We start from the raw sequence: 19039 nt of genomic DNA on the forward strand, positions 1-19039 counted from the left end.
TTCTTCTTTAGTACTTATCAAAAATCTTACTTATTTTATTAAATAATTAATTTTAAATAATTATTTAGGAATAAGGAGTAAGTAGTATATAATCTATAGTTACACTCAACAGAATGAACAGGCAAAACTCCTGAAGTAAATCAATAAACTCTTACCCCAGTATCTTAGCACAATCATCATAGTATTTCATGGAGTTTTTCACAAAACTGAAGCCGTTCACGTCACAGACATATGACTGTCCATTAGCACGCAGTAAATCAAAGCCACAAACTGTTTGCTGTTTTTAAGAATAAGAGTTCAAGTCATTGATCACTTTCCTTAAGTTTTCTTATTTTATACTTAAAACTTTTTTTCAATTCCTCATTAGGCTTGCTCAACATGTAAACATCTTCTTACCTACTAACTTTGTTAACCCCGAAACTGAATTAAACCTTCTATATGACCCCAGCAGAATCAGTATTTTGCATCAAGTTCACATGCACACAAGCTTAGCCTTGAAAATATATAGCTTAGGCAATTATAGATTTACAAGTTCCCAGTTGGACAGTGGACTTTTCCCTTACACACTGTTTTTAAGAGTGATAGGCAAGAAATGATAAAACATTAATAAAGACATTTTTGTCCAAATTTAAATTGTATAGGATAGTCTTGCTAAAGACCTAGTATTGATACTGTTAATAAAAGATATTAAATACAATTTCAAAGTCCCCTTTGCTAGGTAATAGTTGTCCACAATCTCTAGTGTACTATCATGGTTGCAACCCTTTATGAGACAGACTGAAAGACAGTTTTTCAATAAGAAGTCTAAAAAGGACGGAAAAGACTGAATGAAGTTTTAATACAGGAAACTCAGAACTATACAAAAATGGACTCTACCAAACACTTTGAATAAAGAAAAGCTAGGCGGGTCAATGCGAAATTAATGTTTACTGAGGCCCAACGCAGATACCAGGTAACAAGAGCAGCAAAAACTTGACTACTGAAGATGCATTTCCCTTATTAGAAACCACTAATATGGTTATGCATAGGACAGATACACCATGGATTAGCAAAGCACAAGAGTGACATGTAAGGAAACATACAGGAAACTCATGCAACTAAGCAACACATGCAGAACTCACTGCATTTAAAACATTTTTTTTTGCATTAGAAAAACATCACTGTGGAAGTCCAACTTTTCATCTTCTGCTGAAAGTCTAAAATATGCCTTATCAGGGGCACAAAGCATACAGTATCACTGCTTGCTCTGGACGTTTAAACTCTACAGAAGTTTCAGGTAGTAAACAATTAATTAGCATTAAACGTTTGATCAGATAGGAAAGTAATCAGCTTACCTTAAATGCAAGGCATACTTTCCAAGCAATTAACTTCTCTCTTGCATTCAGGATGACTGGATACCTCACTTCTTTTCCTTCGCTATCCCGCTCTACCTTGCCATCAAGAGCTGGGGACTTCCGGGCTTCAGCATGAGCATAGTCAGGACCTACTGTGTACACCTTTATCAAAAAAGAACAACTCTTGATTCAGTGTAATTAAGTTGCATCATACTTATCCATACATCCTTCTGAATTTATCTCAAATGTGATAATCACTGCAATCGCACAGCACAGTCTCTTCTAGATGTCCCTGTTTGCACATGGGGTTTGGACCAGATGACCTTCAGAGGTCCTATGCAACCTTATATTCTATGATTCTGTGAAGATACTAGTAGTTGTTTATCATTGATAATTCTGCTCTGAAGTACCTTTCTCAATGGTACGGCATTCAGAGAGCACCCATTCTTTAGTGGACATTGAGGATGAAGTTGAAGCACACATAAAGAAAATAAAACATAAAACTTGATGAACAAAAATTAATTCCTTAATTATGGCAACAAAGAGATAAAGAATGTTTTTCTCTTCAAAACATCTGCAGTACTTGGAAAGCAGATTAACTCAAGAATAATTTGAGCTCTGCTGATTATATAAACCTGGCGGTAGGACTAAATGATTAATTAAAAAAATACTTTCATATTTTAGGTAAGACTGAATGAAGCAACAATCTGCCCAGTTTTGGCATTACAAGACAGCAGAATGCTTGTACTACCTCCTGTGCTACAATTTTAATACTCACTTCAATCAAGTAGCTGGGCCTGTGCATTAAGAGACTCACCAACAGCTCTCAATAAACAGGATACTGTTACTGTACTTGAAAACAAGACCTTAATCTTTGACCAAAAAAAAGTACTCAGGTAAAACAGATGACTGCTATCAAACATTATAACCACTTTCAAACAAAACTGCTGTCATGAGAACTGCCATATTCTTGATAACTTCTTAGTTCTTACGAAATAGAATAATGGCCTGGGTTAGATGAAGAAACTACACTAGTTGTGACTATATCTTTCTGCATGGTCTTTGGAAGTCTAAGCTGACAACATTCCTTACATATAATTCCTTCAACAATGTGAGATTATACAGTGATACTGAGAGTATGCATACTAAATATGGCTAGTCTCTAGCAGGTTTTCCTTTCATGTTGGATTTAACAGAGCAGCAGTAGGCAGCTATGCTTCCTTAGACAACTATCAGATGCAAAGTCCTGTAGGACATCATTTGAAAAAGAGATCATAACAAATGTGTCTTAGACAGTGATTTTAAGGCACGGAATATTATCAATATCCTTGAAGACCTGAATGAGAATCTCCTGTTTGAATGACAATTGTAATACTTAGGCTGCTAGCAAGCTGAGATTAGAAGAAGGAAAACAGATGCCGAAAATGAGCTGGATAAAACTGTGTAGCGTAAAGCTGACAGTCTTGTTATTAAAAAATAATAAATCCATTATTTACATGTGGTGTTCAAGTCTGCAGATGCTGTTTGATGTTTACCATTTAACAGCACTCAAAACAGGCTCAACCCTCAAGTCATATGCATCTCTTCAAGTTTCTATAAACTTTTCTCCTTGGAAACATATTGTAAAGCTCTTACATAGACTCAGATTAACCTAGAGTAAATTGTTCCACTAAAATCATATGAAGACTAAGCAGAACATCTTTAGGAAGGGGAGGATTTGCCTGCGAACACAAAATTAGCGTCACCCTCATGTATCTCCAGGTGAAAGAAGTTGACTGCAATTTCTCAAGGGCTTATTTGGCATGAGATTGGATTAGATCATACACTCAACTTCCACTCTTTGTCTAAATACGGTGATCTCTCATGTATATGGTAAAACACTCATTATACTTATTCAGTGCTGGGCTTAAAACAGCCAGAACTAACACAGAGCAGGCAATCTCCATAGGTAGAACTTGTGGTGTTACTGCTTTTCATTCTTTTATGATGCTTAAGCTTTATATCTACTTAGAAAATAAACAAAAGAGTAAAAATAATTACAGAAAAGCATAACTCATTACTTTTCCAACTTCATATCATTTTATTAAATACCTTTTGATTATTAATTATAAGAATACCTTATTTGGTAAAATGTATCTTGGCTACAGATTTTTTTTTTTTTAATATTTAGACAAAACATCTAGACAGTATCTGTCTGTTCACACAGAAAAGTATATACAATACTAATACTATCACACACACAAAAAAAGTGTCAAGTTATAAGCTGTATGGAAAAATAGAGATCATGGCCTGCACAGGACACCAACCCACAAGAAAGGACTTGTGTTAGCTTGGGAAACTGCCTCGAGTTAATATGGCCATGGTGCTAAGAGGTGGTGTGGGCATACTGCAGGTCTGCCGTCATCAGATCTGCTGGGGGAAACTCAAGGGCAGACACTATATCAGAGAGCCACTTCCACTAACGTGAGTACCTCTCTATTAAACTAATGAATGTTAATTTGCCTCCACATGCTGTCTTTGGGATGAGTAATCCTTTTGCAGAAGTGCTGGTGCTTCTACGTTACATAACCCTCCTGCAGCACATTCCAGTAACGTAACCCAACTTCTCTATATTATAAGTACTGCGTTTAGCTAGATAAAACTGTCATTCTGTTCTTATGAACTCTACCAAAACTTAATTAAAATTAATCCTCAACACAATGATTTACTTTTATCTTTAAAACTGAGAAATTCATGGAGTACTTGATTGCTTTAAATATAAGTCAGAACATGCAGTTATCATACCTTCACATCTGTGCCATCCGTAGGCATAAATTCCTCATAAATATAGGAGCCTGTTTTTCTCACGCTGCTTTCAGGGGAATAAACACTGCTTCTGCTACCAATCTGAAACAAATATTTTTCTATTAATAAACTCAAAAGCTACTGAGAAATAGCAAAACTCCTTAAAATAACAAACCTATACTGGGAGAACATTTCCTGTACCAAACACAGCAAGTAGGTTTTGATCATACCCAAATGCACTGATAGTGTATGCTTCTTCTACCTGTAAGTATTAGCACCTGCTGAACTGAAAAGAACAGGGGTCTTCAGTCATTCTGTAAGTTTCCTTGAAGAACATTTATCTGATCTGCTGCTACCCCTACAATGGCAGGTCATGTTCAGCAATTCTGCTGGTCATCTACAACTTAAAAAAAAAAAAAAAGAGGAGGAGGGGCAGGGAGGGAAGCTAGACTAGCTTTCAAATTCAACATCAATTAATTAATTTCATCTTTTTTATAGTCATTAAAACATATCCAAGAATATAGTCACTTAACATGATGGAATCTCCATAGTCTTAGAGTGCTATCCTCACCTTTCGAAAAAGCCTCTGGCTTCCACCCCCAGCAGATGCTGGGTAATAAATGTAAACATTGTGGTCCTCAGCACTAACTGGCTTTTCTACAAAAGGCTTTTGGAAAATTTCCCCATTCACTTCCACATGATCTTCTCCTTCAATCAAGTTGCATTCTGAAGAAACAACGCAAACAACAGATGTAATAATATTTTCACGGAACAAAATTATTAGGGATTTGGAGTAATTTTGAAGGTTGAAATAAAAAGGCTGTGAATCTCTGGTTCACTGATTTGTTATTAATGCACAAAGACTTAATCAACATTTGCTGAACACCTGCTGTACCACATCTCAGTTTTGTTACATTATTAGGCTTTCTGTAGATTTTTGTGGCATCACACAGGAAATTCTCCCTCCAGATCTTGCACGCATAAAATTTTTAAAAATTGTTTTTAAGATAGGGACTAGGGTAATGCAGCAAGGTTTTGGTAATAGGGGTGGAAAGTGGGCTAGAGGGGGGCCTGTGCTCACAGAGCCCAGCCGTGTCAGAATAGCTCTCCAACTGCTCCAACAGGGTCCCCCCACTGCCTGAAAGGTTGGGTCCCATGGTACAGAGCTGTGTCAGAGCTGTGCCAGGAAACCTGCAGGCCATGGGAAGCCCACACAGAATCAGACGGGGAAGGATGGCATGCTGTGGGAGGAATCTAAGCGGAGCAAGAGAAAAGGACTGCAGAGGAGTGGCAGAGATGGAGTGTTATGGACTGACTGACCACAGTCCTCATTCCCCTGCATTGCCTGGGGAACGAGGTGAGGCAGAAGAAGTAGATAATGCTTTTAATAAGCATTCAGATCTCACTGCTCTAGTCTGCTAGCAACAGCAATAAATTACATTAATCTCCATAAATTGCATCTGTTTTGCACATGCTTGTACACAGTGAGTAATCTCCCTGCTCTTATCTCATCCCATGACCATTTTATTTTCATCATATTTTCTCCCCATATCTGCTGAGGAGGAAGGATGAAAGAGCAGCATGGTGGAGCAGAGCTGCCCATCAGTATGAAACCACCCCCGGCTGTTTGTTTTTTCTTTAGAGCTCTTTTTTGAAACATCAGAGATATGACAGCCAAATGGCAAACATTATGTGGTGCCAGATACAATATTTTCAAGAGGCTGAGAACTACCTTAACATACAATAGATGAACTTTTCACAGACTGTTAGGGTCTTTGGAATTTGAGTTAATGGATCTTTCCACTACTGGTTGGCTGCATGCAGCAGGCTTAATTTCTGTAGAATAAATGAGTCTTTTTCCCGCAGGATTGGGCAGACACTGTTAGATAAAATTCTCTGTCCCTTAAAAGTTACAAATATGGAAATGCTTCAATTATACTAACTGTTTATCTCATACTGTCTTGACCTGTCATTGCAATCTCCTATTGTTGCTCAGTTTTCATTTTAGGAGAAAAACCTCTTACATTTCTTTCAAATACAGAAAAGAAAATAATTACAATTGATATTCAGAGCAGATTATCTGCAGATTTGACTTTCCCCTTAAACATTTGTTTGCTTGCTCATGAAGAGAAAATCTTGCTTTAATAATTTGATCTCCTCCTATGATAAGGTTGTATGACAAGGAAGGCGACAGATATGCTCTTTTTTATTTCAGTAACACCTTCGATACCACCCCCCACAGCATCCTTCTGTAAAAACTGTCCAGCTGTGAAGACAGGTGGATACTACACTGGGCAATGACCTGGCTCAACAGTACAGTTCAAACTGTATACTTGTCCAGTGGCTGGACAGCAGCAGCGTTCCCCAGGGCTCAATTCTAGGGCCAGCTCTGTTCAACATTTTTATCAGTGATATGGATGCAGGAATAGAATGTGTCTTCCGCAAGTTTGCAAGTAATAACAAAAAGATACTGTTGACTCTCTGGCTGAACAAGTGGCCTTACAGAGGAATTTACATAAATTGGAACACTGGGTAATCAGCAGTGGAATGCCAAGAAAATGCCAAGTTCTTCAGCTTGGATGAGGTAATGCCAGACATGGATAGACGCTGGGAAACAAGTGCTGGAAAACAGCTCAGCAGAAAGTAACCTGGGGGCGATGCTGACAGCAGGTCAACATAAAGCCAGTAGCGTGCTTTTACAGCCAAGAAGGCAAAGTGCATTTTGGAATGCACTGAATACAGCACAGTCAGTCAGCTGAAAGAGATGATTCTGCTCCTACATTTAGCACTGGGGCTGCCACACCTTGAATACCGCACACAGATTCAGGCTCTATAAAACAAAAGATGTTAAGGTCCTTGTAACCAAGCAGAGGAGGGTAACAAAACTAGCAAAAAGGCTGGAAGGCACGTCTTGTAAAGAGAGGCTGAGGGCACTTTGGTTGTTCAGTTTGCAAAAAAGCTGGCCAAGATACAATCTCATTGCTCTTTGCAGCCCCCTGTGGAAGGGAAGCACAAAGGGAAGTGTCAGTCCTTCTTCCCCAGTAGTTGGTAACAGGATACATACTAATGGCACAAAGTAGAGCAACAGGTGAGGCTTGGAGTGGACACACAAAAAATTCTTCACCATGAGGGTTGTCCAGCAGGCCTCCTAGCGAAGTGTTGTGCTCCATGCTTGTCATGTTCAAGAAACATTTGGATAATTCACTCAACTTTCGGTTAGTCCTGAAGAGGTCATGCAATTGGACCTGATGATCTTTGTAGATCCCTTCTAACCAAATTAATCTGTTCTATTCTACAAAGGAAAGCATTCAGTAGCCTGAGTAGTTTCTGCCAATTTCCTAACTGAAATTGTTTATTGTGGGTAATGTTAAGTTCATGAACACTGCTCTCCACAGTGACATATATGTGTCTCAGTGCAAGCTGGAAGGCCTTCACGTTCTAGTTGGTCTATGAAGGCTACAAGAAGACTGTGAATCCATAATTCAGAAGCACAACTTTTCAGATGAATACCTGTACTGGTTTTGGTGAGGACAGAGCTAATGAACTTCATAGGCGGTCATACAATGCTATGCCTTGGGTTTGTGATCAAAGAAGTATTGTAAACATATACATGTTTGCAGTATGACTGAACAGGGCTTACACAGTGTGAATGCCTTTTCTGTTTCTCACACTTCCCTGGCAGCAAGCAGCAAAAGTAAGTTTGTGGGTTAACTCTTAAGTATTGCATAAGAAATTTCTGAGGCATTGAATTAATCTTCCAGGAAGTGAAATAGCTTCCTGCTATGTATCCACCACTCACCAGCGGAAACAAAGAGATGCCATTAGTTAACAGTTTTGTAATCAGTTTTTACCTTGTGGATTGTTTGGATCACGGTTCAGAACTGCATAACGAGGAAGTAAAATGCCTTCAGCTTTAAGAATACCATACACTTCTCTCCTAGAAGAAAAAGGTTCCAAAGCATGACAGCAATACCTGACAGTACTTGAATTTTTATAGACCATGAGGAAGGGAGGAGGAAAATACATACAACTGTTTTCTAAAAAAAAAAATAAACACTACACAGCAAACATATTACTATTACATATTTAATACACATGTACTGTACTTCTGCAAACTAAAGGTCACTGACACAATGGTTCCTTTGCAGTGACCACATCAGTACCAGTAAAAATGCCATTTACTGTGCCAGTCTTGTCCTCTCCACTCTGAGAAGAGAAACAATTTTAACAGCTCTCTTGTCAAAGACACTAACAGAGACTGAAAATGTTTATGCATGACAGCAAATAAAGGCATTTAAAATAGCAACTCCACACACTGTCCAAAGGCTCCAGTGTTTATGTACTTTGTTCGTTATTGTTTTGTTATTATTTGCTGTGCATGATCAAAGCCCCAGAAGAAAACTGACATTGAATGACCACATGATCTCCTAGTATTAACAACTCCCAGAAGTTCCCATGGAACATAAAAAAAATAAAATTCCGTAAGTAAGCTACATATAGAGGGTTGTATGATTGCTATCAGTATCTATGCTACACTTTGTTTTTCCAAAGCGTAAGTTTAACATTTGCTAGACATTAAACTAACACATTACTCAACTACAACCTTGGTAACCTTCAGAGTACCAAAATAAAAGTATTAAAAGAAAAAGAACATCTAAATGCATATCACTGAAAACTAGTAACACATTAGGAAAACAAAATTTGCTGTGTTTTTATTTGTTCTACTGTACAGTACAGTAGAAGCAGTGTTATACAATGCCAACAGATCCTCATATTCTGACTTAGAAGAAATGTAATTTTAGAGGTAATCATTGCTTACCTGTCTTGTATGCGATACTGCATATTCAAGTCATTGATTATGAATGGATTCCTGAGTTTTGCATAGGCAACTGCTTTGTCCAGTGGAAATCCTAGAACATTATTAAGAAATAAATTAAAACAAGACAACATTAGTAAACAGTTTGGAACATTTTTTTCCAAGCTTTAGTTAGAAACAGTCTCATGTGATAAAAGGGGATATGGTTCCTTCCTCAGCTACAGATAACACTAACAGTTCCTTAACATGATCACAAAACTGTAGGCTTTCAGTGTAGGCTAGTAAAAGCAGAGGTCTTGACTTCTATTCCCTCCTCCAGACTCCCTCTATTTTCTTAGAGCCAGAACTAAGGCTTCTATTACTTGGCCTAATTAAAAACAAACAAACAAACAAACAAACAAAAATTTAAACTTTCATTTGGTCATCTTAGGCTCACTGCACAAACCCACAAAAAAAAAAAGCTAAATATTAACACAGATAGATGAACTCAAGAGAGCCAACACTCCACAGAAAGAGGAGCACACATTCAGAATTAATGGACAAAGTAAGCATTGGTTTAACACTCCTTATCATTTCCACTGGTTTCACAAAAGGAATAGCTACTTTTAAATACCACATCAGATAGCACTTCCTCAAGGAATTAAAACAGCATCAATTAGGAAGCTTGGATTCTTAAATGTAATATAACTGATGTTTAAAAAGGCAGAAGTAATCAACTCCTAGGATAACCCACTGATTTTGGCAGGCAACAACAACAGTTAGAAAAGAAAGTATTTAGATGCCAAAAATTTTTATAGTATTATTAAAATACTTACCTTTAGAATGGAAAGAAATGAGACAGTCACATAATGGCCAGTTTTCTACTGGCTCATTCAAAATAACATCTTCCTCAAATATTACAACAGTAATGTACTTAAACATGGAGAGACGTTCAAGAATTTCTTTCATTGGTTTAGACTTTGATTTCTTGGCCATTGAACAAATTCCAACTGCAATCTGTCTTTCTGGTGGCTGAAGAGGGGAAAAAAGGTTTTCTCAGAACGCAGTTGTGTTAGAGCAGCACAATTTTAGAGGAGGCATTTTCTGGTAAAATTCACTTACTATCTCTAAGTCAGTTTTTATTGGAAGGCAACGTTGCAATGAGACAGCATGTCTCTCTGCATCCTTATGAAAAAGTGCCTAGAAATTAAATTGTGCTATGGCTTCCTGTGAAATTAACCAGCAATTTATTTTTAAACTGTTTAATATTTTTAAATCTTGTAGTCACAGGGCCTCTCAGTTCATTACTTAATAAGAAAGGGAATTAATGCTAAGAATTATTACTCTGTATTTCTGAATGAAGCTGTCTATGCACTTCTTTATAGTCTGTTTTATTTCATGTTGTGAGGCTTTAAAAAAAACCAAAAAATAAAAACAACCTTTGCTGGTGATATTCATAAGAAAACAGCCAATATATTTATTTGTTTTAAAATAAAGAAACAGACTAAGTACAAAAACCTTTTATTTCAAATGAATGCTCTTTAAAAGGTAGACAATTACCTTTCCTTGCTAAAGTACACTGATTGCATTGAACAGTCTGAGCTACGAATCTTCCAGTACTTCATGGCACTCCCCAGTTAAGTTTAATCATTGTCAAATATTTTGTTAACATTTCTTTGCTTTCAAATTCCTAGACACACTTGCAGTCAGTGAAAATTTAATATCACGTTTCCTAAAGTGGAATGTCACAGAGTAAAAAAACAGTAAAATTCAGCTAAAAATCCTATAACATGACAACTCACGATGAAGTTAAGAGTTGGACAAAGACCTGGTAATACAACTCAGTTCATTATACTTGCAGAGCACACTAAACCATAACGTAAGATTAACCTTAACCATACATTTTCTATATATGATATATAAGATAAGAAACAAAAATAAAGGCATGTTTGGTCTTAATGAAAACAATATGATGAAGAAAGAGATATGAAGAGTCTGTTCAAACTGAAGATCGAAGGACGCTGCATCAGTTGAGAATGTATACTACAGAAAAACTATCCTTTTTTTTTTTTGCAACTAATTGCACAAATAAATATAATCAAAGTTTAGGACATCAAGCTCAATAACAGAAGCTTAATCAGGCCTGCAAAGCTTAGCTGATCTGAAACTGCAATAAGGTAAAGTACGTCTACTTCCAAATCCAAGGTACATTTATTTCTCAAATGTGCCACATTTCCAAACATAAGTGACAAGATCATCCACTGAATATGAACATTATTTCCCCATTCAGAACATGACTTCAGTATTACACTTTTGTAATCTAACATCATCTCAAAGTAAAACAATGATAGAGAGCATACACATAATACATATGCCCCTACAGTACATACCGAGTCATATTCTTCCTCCTCTTCTTCCCCATGGTCATAGAAATGTTCATAATCCGTAGATCTGGCTGAATCCAACAGTTCTTCTCCATCTTCTCCACCAACGAAGAATCTAGGAGGATCACTCTCTGTTGCACTAACAGACATGGCTGAGAGATCTACAGATATTTATGTTGAGACTGCAGTCACTTTGGCAGCTGAGATACTGGGCATGTTTCCTAGTGACTTGGGAGCACAAAAGTCCCTGGCTTGTTGATGCTGCTTGAGCAGTGTTGCGTCAACCAAACACCATTTACCTGGTATCATCTGCTCATTACTGGTTTACGTTATTGCTTCAGGAGACCTACAACAGGCTACTGCTTCCCTGAGATGGTACTGCTTCTGAACTACAAAAAAGAAAAAAAAATCCAAATAAACAAACAAACTCACACACTTGATAAAGATACACACAAATAAACCTCTCATTTATAAAAAGTATTTGAACATTTATATACCGCTGAGGAAAATATCAGAAAGAAAATGCTACAAAGTACAGGATTTGCTTTTACATGCATCGTTAGAAAAGGGGAAATACTTTCCAGAAATTTTCAAACTACTGACCAATATTTTAAAAACAGAAAATATAACTCAGAAAAGTAAAGCTGTCAGTTGCATTTTTTCCTAACTTCAGAAGTTGAGACCATCTGTTAAATATTTTTGTTCTTTTGTCTTAATATTTCTAACTCTCAATCAGCTGATTTCTCCCAAAGTTTCCTGATCAAATGAAACAGCAAGCAAATAAAATCCCATGTGAAAAGAGTAAAGCTGCCATTCAAACCATTCTAAAGTAGAAAGCAGAACTCCATATTAAAAGCAAAACGTATGTGCTACCTTGATATTACGTGCATATTTATTTCCAGCAAAACACTGTTTCATTTTCATACTGAAAGCTAATATTTACAGAAGTATGCACTACCACTGCCTTCTACCAGAAGCACTTTGAAGTAGCACTGTACCAGTGAAGAGAGCACTCTGTAACCTTCCAACAGTCACACAAAAATAAATTCTTGACCAAGTAAGTTGGCTACAGAAATAACCCAGCGCCCAGCCTTCTGACATATTGATTGCTAATTCTTTCTGTAAGCTGTGCACAGCTTTATGCCATTAACTATAATCTATTACAATTATTTAGGATCTTAATAAAGCAGTTGTTCAGAAGCTGATCTGATGCTTTAGGCTGTCCGTTACACAGATCATTATCTGCCATTCAATAATGATGTCTCAGCAGAACTGAATTTATCTTTAAATATCTGTCAGAATGACTGTTCCATGAACCATGTGAAGCAATAGTAAATTCCAACAGTGGTCAGCCATTCAGCTTCCTCAGAAAGAGGGTGGTAAACGGAGCAAAAGTTACCCAGAAAGGATCTGTCAGGGAGCAATAGGTTAAGCATGGACAAACAAAACAGCTGTTTCAGACTCTGAGGCTGAGATCTGAACAACAGGTACATAAAGATCCAGACTGACAAAAGGCAATTAAAAATATTTCTTTCTTAAACATGTTTTACTTATTAGCTCTTTCAATTTCATTGATAAAAGATTATTTTCTCTTATCCTGTTAAACTGTACCTATCTGTCCCTCAAGCAACAAAACAAAACTTCAAACACCTGGCATCGCTTTGCTCCTGTGAGAGTTAGAAATTAGGTTTCAAGAAATTAACTTTGTTTACAAAAAGGTGGAGAAAATAAGGTGTCTAAATCCTAATTCCAGCAAGCTTCAGAAAGGCAAAGGTTATTGCCAGCAGATACTGGCAAATAATACAAATTTTGAAATAGCATTAAAGATTGACAAGACAAAACATCTCCACCTGGTAAAGCCTGAAAAATAAGTTTAAGAGTTCCCCTTGGAGCAGTTTTGTCTGCTTCCCTCTCCCTAGCCAGACACTGTAATTTTGAAACAAATGTCTCATGAGAAAACCTTAAGATTGAAAAAGTTATTAAAGAAGGAAAAACATTCACTTGAAGCAGATAAGCAAAAGGCCATCAGAGAGGTGGGCTTTTTTCTCCCCTACATATTCCTACAGAGCACTCTGCAACAGCAGAAGCCGTGCAGTCAAGCAATTAACAACTAGTTACTTCATGAGGATTTTCAGCCAGATTTCTCCAACCTGAAAAGATCACTTCCCAAAGCACATACCTAAAATAAATATTGAAAGGAAAGCACGTTTGTCTACAAATCACAAAATTAAACTTGTCAGCAGATCTGAAACTTAGTGCGTTTCTACATTCTTCAGTATCTGGAGAGCAGTTGCTGGTTTCACTGGCAGCAAGTAAACCTGCCAAGTGGAGCTTTGCAGAAAGCAGACTTTGGGCAGCCACCCTACTCTCCTCGGAGTTAACATTTTCTGCAAGGTAAACTGCATTGTTCACCCCTCTGGAGGTGGTGTGTTTTCCACAACTGGTATCTTTTAACAACTATCCTGTAAGGCATAAATCTACCTTTCCACACTCATGTGTCCTATGCAGCATTCTACAGCCAGTTTACAAGACTTCAAAGATGTTAGTTTGGAGAACTCTTTTAGTCATCGCATAGTTTCCAACTGCACAGGTTCCTCCAACTCTTGTGGAAAAATTTATATTCAGCGTTACTGCAGAAAGGCTGTAAGTCTAGAGGGAAGGAGACAATGATGACTTTGAAGGAAGAGTTCATGTTTTTTTTCTTAGGAATACAGATGTCTTCCTATCCCAGATACATAAAATGTGCAACTTGGCAAAATATAAAATGCCCAAAAACTGGCAGAGCTTCAATTGCTGTTCTGCTGTTCTCTTCGGGGAAAGAGAGATAAAATTTTCAGAAGTATTTGGGCACAGCTATATGAACACCAGCTCAAAATACAGATTACTTCCTAGCTGAAAAGATAAGAGAATGAATGTGATGTGGCTCTGGGCAGCCTGGTCCAGTGGTTGGTAACCCTGCACACAGCAGGGGGGTTGAAATTAGATGATCTTTATTGTCCTTTTCAAGCCAGGCCATTCTATGATTCTATGAAGGGCACTTGTAATCTTAAGGAGAGCATATACAAGTGAAAGGTCTGCAGATAAAGTGAAAGAAATCTTGGAATCGATTTCTTTCATAAGCTATCCAGATTGTAGGTAACTTAATTGCCATCCCCTACTATTGCCACTGGACACCAAGGCTTCCACATAAGGAAGTAAAACTAGGACCAAAGACAAAGGATTAAGAAAAGCTATTGATGCTTTTGTAAATTACTTCATGGACTCACTGAATTGCATATGAATTGACATTCTGACTACTGATGGATAGCAGCTTATCTTACAGACAGCAGATGCTGCAGGCCACTCTCATTAGAATAAAATTGAGTCAGGATATAAATAATGTATGTTCAGAATAAATGCCTTGAAACACTGGAATTGAAACTCCCTTCAAATACTTTGGCTACAGTAAAAATAGAGGAGTCCACCCCATTCCCTTGGTGTGTAAAGTAACAAGAGTCCAAGCAAAGTAACATGGAAAGAGAAATCTGAGAGTAAGAACTAACTGTGAATACAGTGAATAACTTACAGAACCCTTCCAACACATCTATAGTTATCTGAGATAGGAAAAAAAAAAAAAAATGCAGAAACTACTACGTAGTAATTTGACAAATGTTGTTTCTCAAACTGTATACCTTGTAGAAACAATAATGGCAGAGCAAAAGGAAGGACTCAGAAGGACTGTCAGAGAGGTGTTTCACTGCTGTTTGGAGAGGGCACCAGAAGGATGAGTCTTTCTAGCTACTGTTTTTCTGTATTAACAAGTATCCTGGTTTTGACCGGGGTTAATTTTCTTCCCAGTAGCTGGCATGGTGTTGTGCTTTGGATTTAGGATGAGTATAATGTTGGTAACACAGCAACGGTTGGGGTTGTTGCAGAGAACCAAGGACTTCACTCCTCATGCAGCCCTGCCAAAGAGGGGCTGGGGGGGGGGACAGAACCCAGACAGCTGGCCCACACTGGCCAAAGGGATGTCCCATATCACGCGGTGCCATGCCCAGCAATAAAAGCTGGGGTAAAGAAGGAAGAGGTGATGTTGGGAGTAATAGTATCTGTCTAAGAAGAAACTGTTAAGTGTGATAGGCTCTGCTGCCCTGGGAGTTGCCAAACACTTGTCTGCTGATGAAAAGCAGAGAACGCATACCTTATTTCACTTTGCTTCTCTGTGCTGCTTTGGTTTACATAGTAAACTGTCTTCATCTCAACCCACTACCTGTATCACTTTTACATTCCCAATTCTCTTCCCAACCCATTCAGGGAAGGCAACTGGCTGTGTGCGAGCTGCCTGCCATATTAAACCACCAGACGTGAGCAGCAGAAGCAGCAGCATTAGGGCAGACATTCTCTATCCTAGACTCTCTTGCACCTGGAGCATGAGCATAAATTTCAGACAGAGAAGGTCAGAAGATTACGTGCATGCCTCAAACAGAGAAGATTACAATTTAAACAAGACAACATGCAAAGCTTCCTGTTGGAGTATATACTGACCCACCCGCAGAGAGATAATATCAAGAAAATGCAAGCAACAATCTCCTCCCACACAATCTACATCCAGATAAAATTAATTAGTCTACATTCCCTTCTAATCTCTGTTGTTACACATGGGCTCTGTTTTACAAATTAAAAATCTATTTTCAAAAGCCTCAATTTAACTGAGTGCTGTTTCAAAAAAGGACTTTCAATCAAATGTGCATCCTGTTCAATCCACCAGTCCTAAAACTTCCTGTTCACAACAATATGGTACCTCCCAACCAAAACAACAACAACAAAAACAACAACAAAAATAACTGTTTGGAGAAAATTGGTTACCTTAAAATAAATGTATCCTGGCTTTTACATAGGAAGTCAGATGGCACTAAAATAATGCACTGCAAAGGAGTTGTATAAACTCTTAAATTTTGTTACTATTATGGGCATTTAGTGATGGAAGGTACACAAAATCATCCTAATTATTTAAAACTGTGCACACAAATTTAAAATTAATAGATAAATAGAGCAGTACTTGCACCACACATTTTGACAGCCTGCTGAGCACTAGAAGTACAGTGCCCACTCCAGTGGTATATGACATATTTTCTCTTTGCAGAACATATATTCTAGCAGAATATATACATGCAGAACACATATTCTAGCAGAGGAACATTGAGACAAAAAGTAGTCCTCACCAAATGTTGATAGGTATTCACCCAGTTTTTCTGTTCCCACTCTACATGTTTCAACAGCTCAGGAATCCAGCCTTGGTATTTCCCAAATTTACTTAGACCACGAAGATTAGCATTCCAGGAAAAGCCAGCATCAAATCCGCTCAACACAGCAGCAATGGTCTGAACAGACATGTAAAAGAGGTTCACTGTTAACAGCTGTGTTATGAATACTAATAAAAGTAGACAAGTCCTTTAAAAGAGAAGGTAGAGCATTCAACTAATTCTTCTTGGGTGTAGTGACACCTATACTGCCTCCAGTGAACTCTAATGGAAAGTAATGGAACAGAAATAGAATAAAAATGTTTCTCATATCTCAAGGAAAAAAAAACACACATCATACAAGAAATAGCTACCAAATGCTTATAAATCAGGAACCACTCAAACATACTTCTTTTGGAAATGCCATGAAAACTACAGAACACTTTTGTGACATCTTGGCATTTAGCTGTACAAGAAGCATCACTGGTGCTCATCTGTTATATGATTCTATACATAAAACAATAGAATCACAGAATGGCTTGGGCTGGAAGGGACGCCAAGGATCATCAAATCACTAGGAATCCATTATGTTCCATCCAACTCAAATTTAGCTGTGAAAATCCGAACAATTTTAATACCAATTTTCCAGGTTATCTCAGTAAAGTGTCAAAAGACTTCTTCCTGTTACAGCCGTTGCAACTACCATTCTCATTAACAGCACTAACAACAGCAAAAAGTTTGCCCTACTGTAGCTAAAAAGCATTGTATCTGTTTAGAACTTCAATTCTGTAACCCAATTTAAGGCACAAAAAAACACAAAAGGCGGTTGGTTTGTTGGGTTACTGGTGGTGTAGAAAGTACAGGAGCGGGTAGCAGAAGTAAGATGGAGAGGAGAACAAACTGGTAGTCATCTGCATTCTGAGAGCTGACAGCACTGAGAATGGGATCTTCAGGGGTAAGAGCCTAAGCACATCAAAAATCTGCCAGAAAACAGTGACACAACGAGAACTATAGTAGAAAGACAATTCTTCAGCTTCTGTTTGTTGCTTTTAATAAGCCAGTTGGTTGTACCCAAAAGCCTAGTAGAGCTCTCTGTCAGGTTAAAAGCCATAATTGATGTTACAGACAGCTGTGAACATGCCAAATGCCTTTGCTTACAGGGACACCACAAATATTTTGCGCAGTGTTTCAAAAGCATTCTTACTTACATAGTACTTTATGCATTACACCACCAGAAAAATTATAGCAGCTCTCACTGCACAAATGAAACTGACCAATCTTTCAGTTTTGCTCCACTGAGTGCTACTGAGACCAGAAGGAGCACTCGAATGAAGAGGAGCCAGAAGCCTTCCTCTCTCAGTCAGGTGCTCCAAAAGTTCTCCCTGGTCAAACAACTACTGTACTGCTGTTACCTGCAGTCCATTTTTAGCTGTGAAGGGTACAGGTGCTTTTACTCACATTTTTTTTCAGCTCAGTGGTTACAGAATCATGGAGGCTGGGAGGGAAAAGGTAAAAACATTCTTCCAATAAACAGAAAACTGGGACTCAAAACCACCAAGACAGGAGGGAACATAAACAGTGCTTTGACCTGTTCCATCCAAATGCTCTGACCATTAGGCTGCCATAAAACAACTTCACCTGCAGTTTCTTTTGAAGCTAAGGGCTCCTTCTTACTGTTGAGGGCTCACTGCTTCAGACTTCAAGCAGGAGGTACCTGACGTGCAGTATCTCTCCCGTGAGATGCCTACAGGAGTCCATGAACAACCATCTTAACAGTGTTTCCCACTGGGAGCAGCTCTGGACAGTGCTACTTAGAGGAGCACTGACATTTCTGGAAGTGCTGTGTCGGCAGGCCAGCCAGTATATAACAGCAGTTGCATAGATCTTCTTATCATGTACTGAAAGTTGACAGTTGCACAGTGCAAGACACTGTCATAAAGCCAACTTACAGATGAGAAACAAATATGGCCTTTGAGGTTGCTGGTGAATTAGATTTCCGGTCTTAAAGCACAATCGCTGTAGTTTGCAGGCAGTAACCTTCTGGCTGACCTCTCGATGTTTATTCTCCTCCCTAGTAACTGCAATTTTCTAGGCAAAGAATTTCCAGACATTCAGAATCACCAAACAACATGAAATACCTGTTCAAAACAAGCATTTTCCCCTTACAACTTTCCTTACTGGGAAAAATGATACTTTCCTAATATCTCATCCACCAAAAGTGTGACTTTTCTGCAACTGCAATGAGTCTGCTAAAACTCACTCCAAGTTTTAAGCTCAGCCATTCCATGCACTGCACTTACAGCAGGGCAGCCTCTGGCCCTTCAGCAGGGAGAGTGTAAACTAGAAAGTGACTATTACAATACTTCAAAACAAGTGTCTGAACTGCCTTAGAAAGCTAAAAAAAAACCCAAAACTTTCTGGTAAATATCACTGTCCTCCCTTCAAGATAGAGGGGTAGTATTTTTTAAGCAGGTAAACAAAGTAACATTAGGCACAAGTCTCCTGCACACCCACAGAGCAGAT

General features: G+C 38.1%; 1 protein-coding gene across 5 annotated transcripts in view; it reads right to left on the reverse strand.

Annotated features, from left to right (window-relative positions):
* The window catches only part of PPIP5K2 (diphosphoinositol pentakisphosphate kinase 2), a 90280-nt gene extending 71472 nt beyond the window's left edge, over nucleotides 1-18808 (reverse strand). For 2 of the 5 annotated variants that reach the window (XM_019610575.2, XM_019610574.2), the window contains exons 1-10: nucleotides 18155-18767; nucleotides 16499-16657; nucleotides 11304-11686; nucleotides 9750-9945; nucleotides 8938-9028; nucleotides 7970-8055; nucleotides 4690-4844; nucleotides 4119-4220; nucleotides 1335-1496; nucleotides 156-277 (exon numbers count right to left, since the gene is read on the reverse strand). In XM_019610575.2, the coding sequence (XP_019466120.1) occupies nucleotides 156-277; nucleotides 1335-1496; nucleotides 4119-4220; nucleotides 4690-4844; nucleotides 7970-8055; nucleotides 8938-9028; nucleotides 9750-9945; nucleotides 11304-11447 (1058 nt within the window). In that variant the 5' untranslated portion in view covers nucleotides 11448-11686; nucleotides 16499-16657; nucleotides 18155-18767. Of the gene's footprint in view, nucleotides 1-155; nucleotides 278-1334; nucleotides 1497-4118; nucleotides 4221-4689; nucleotides 4845-7969; nucleotides 8056-8937; nucleotides 9029-9749; nucleotides 9946-11303; nucleotides 11687-16498; nucleotides 16658-18154 lie in introns of all 5 variants that reach the window. The other 3 variants (XM_031557341.1, XM_010725913.3, XM_019610576.2) reach the window with 3 other exon arrangements.
* Between the last annotated feature and the right edge of the window lie 231 nt (nucleotides 18809-19039).

This window comes from Meleagris gallopavo, chromosome Z, assembly GCF_000146605.3.
Source record: "Meleagris gallopavo isolate NT-WF06-2002-E0010 breed Aviagen turkey brand Nicholas breeding stock chromosome Z, Turkey_5.1, whole genome shotgun sequence".
In the NCBI taxonomy this organism is placed as follows: Eukaryota; Metazoa; Chordata; class Aves; order Galliformes; family Phasianidae; genus Meleagris; species Meleagris gallopavo.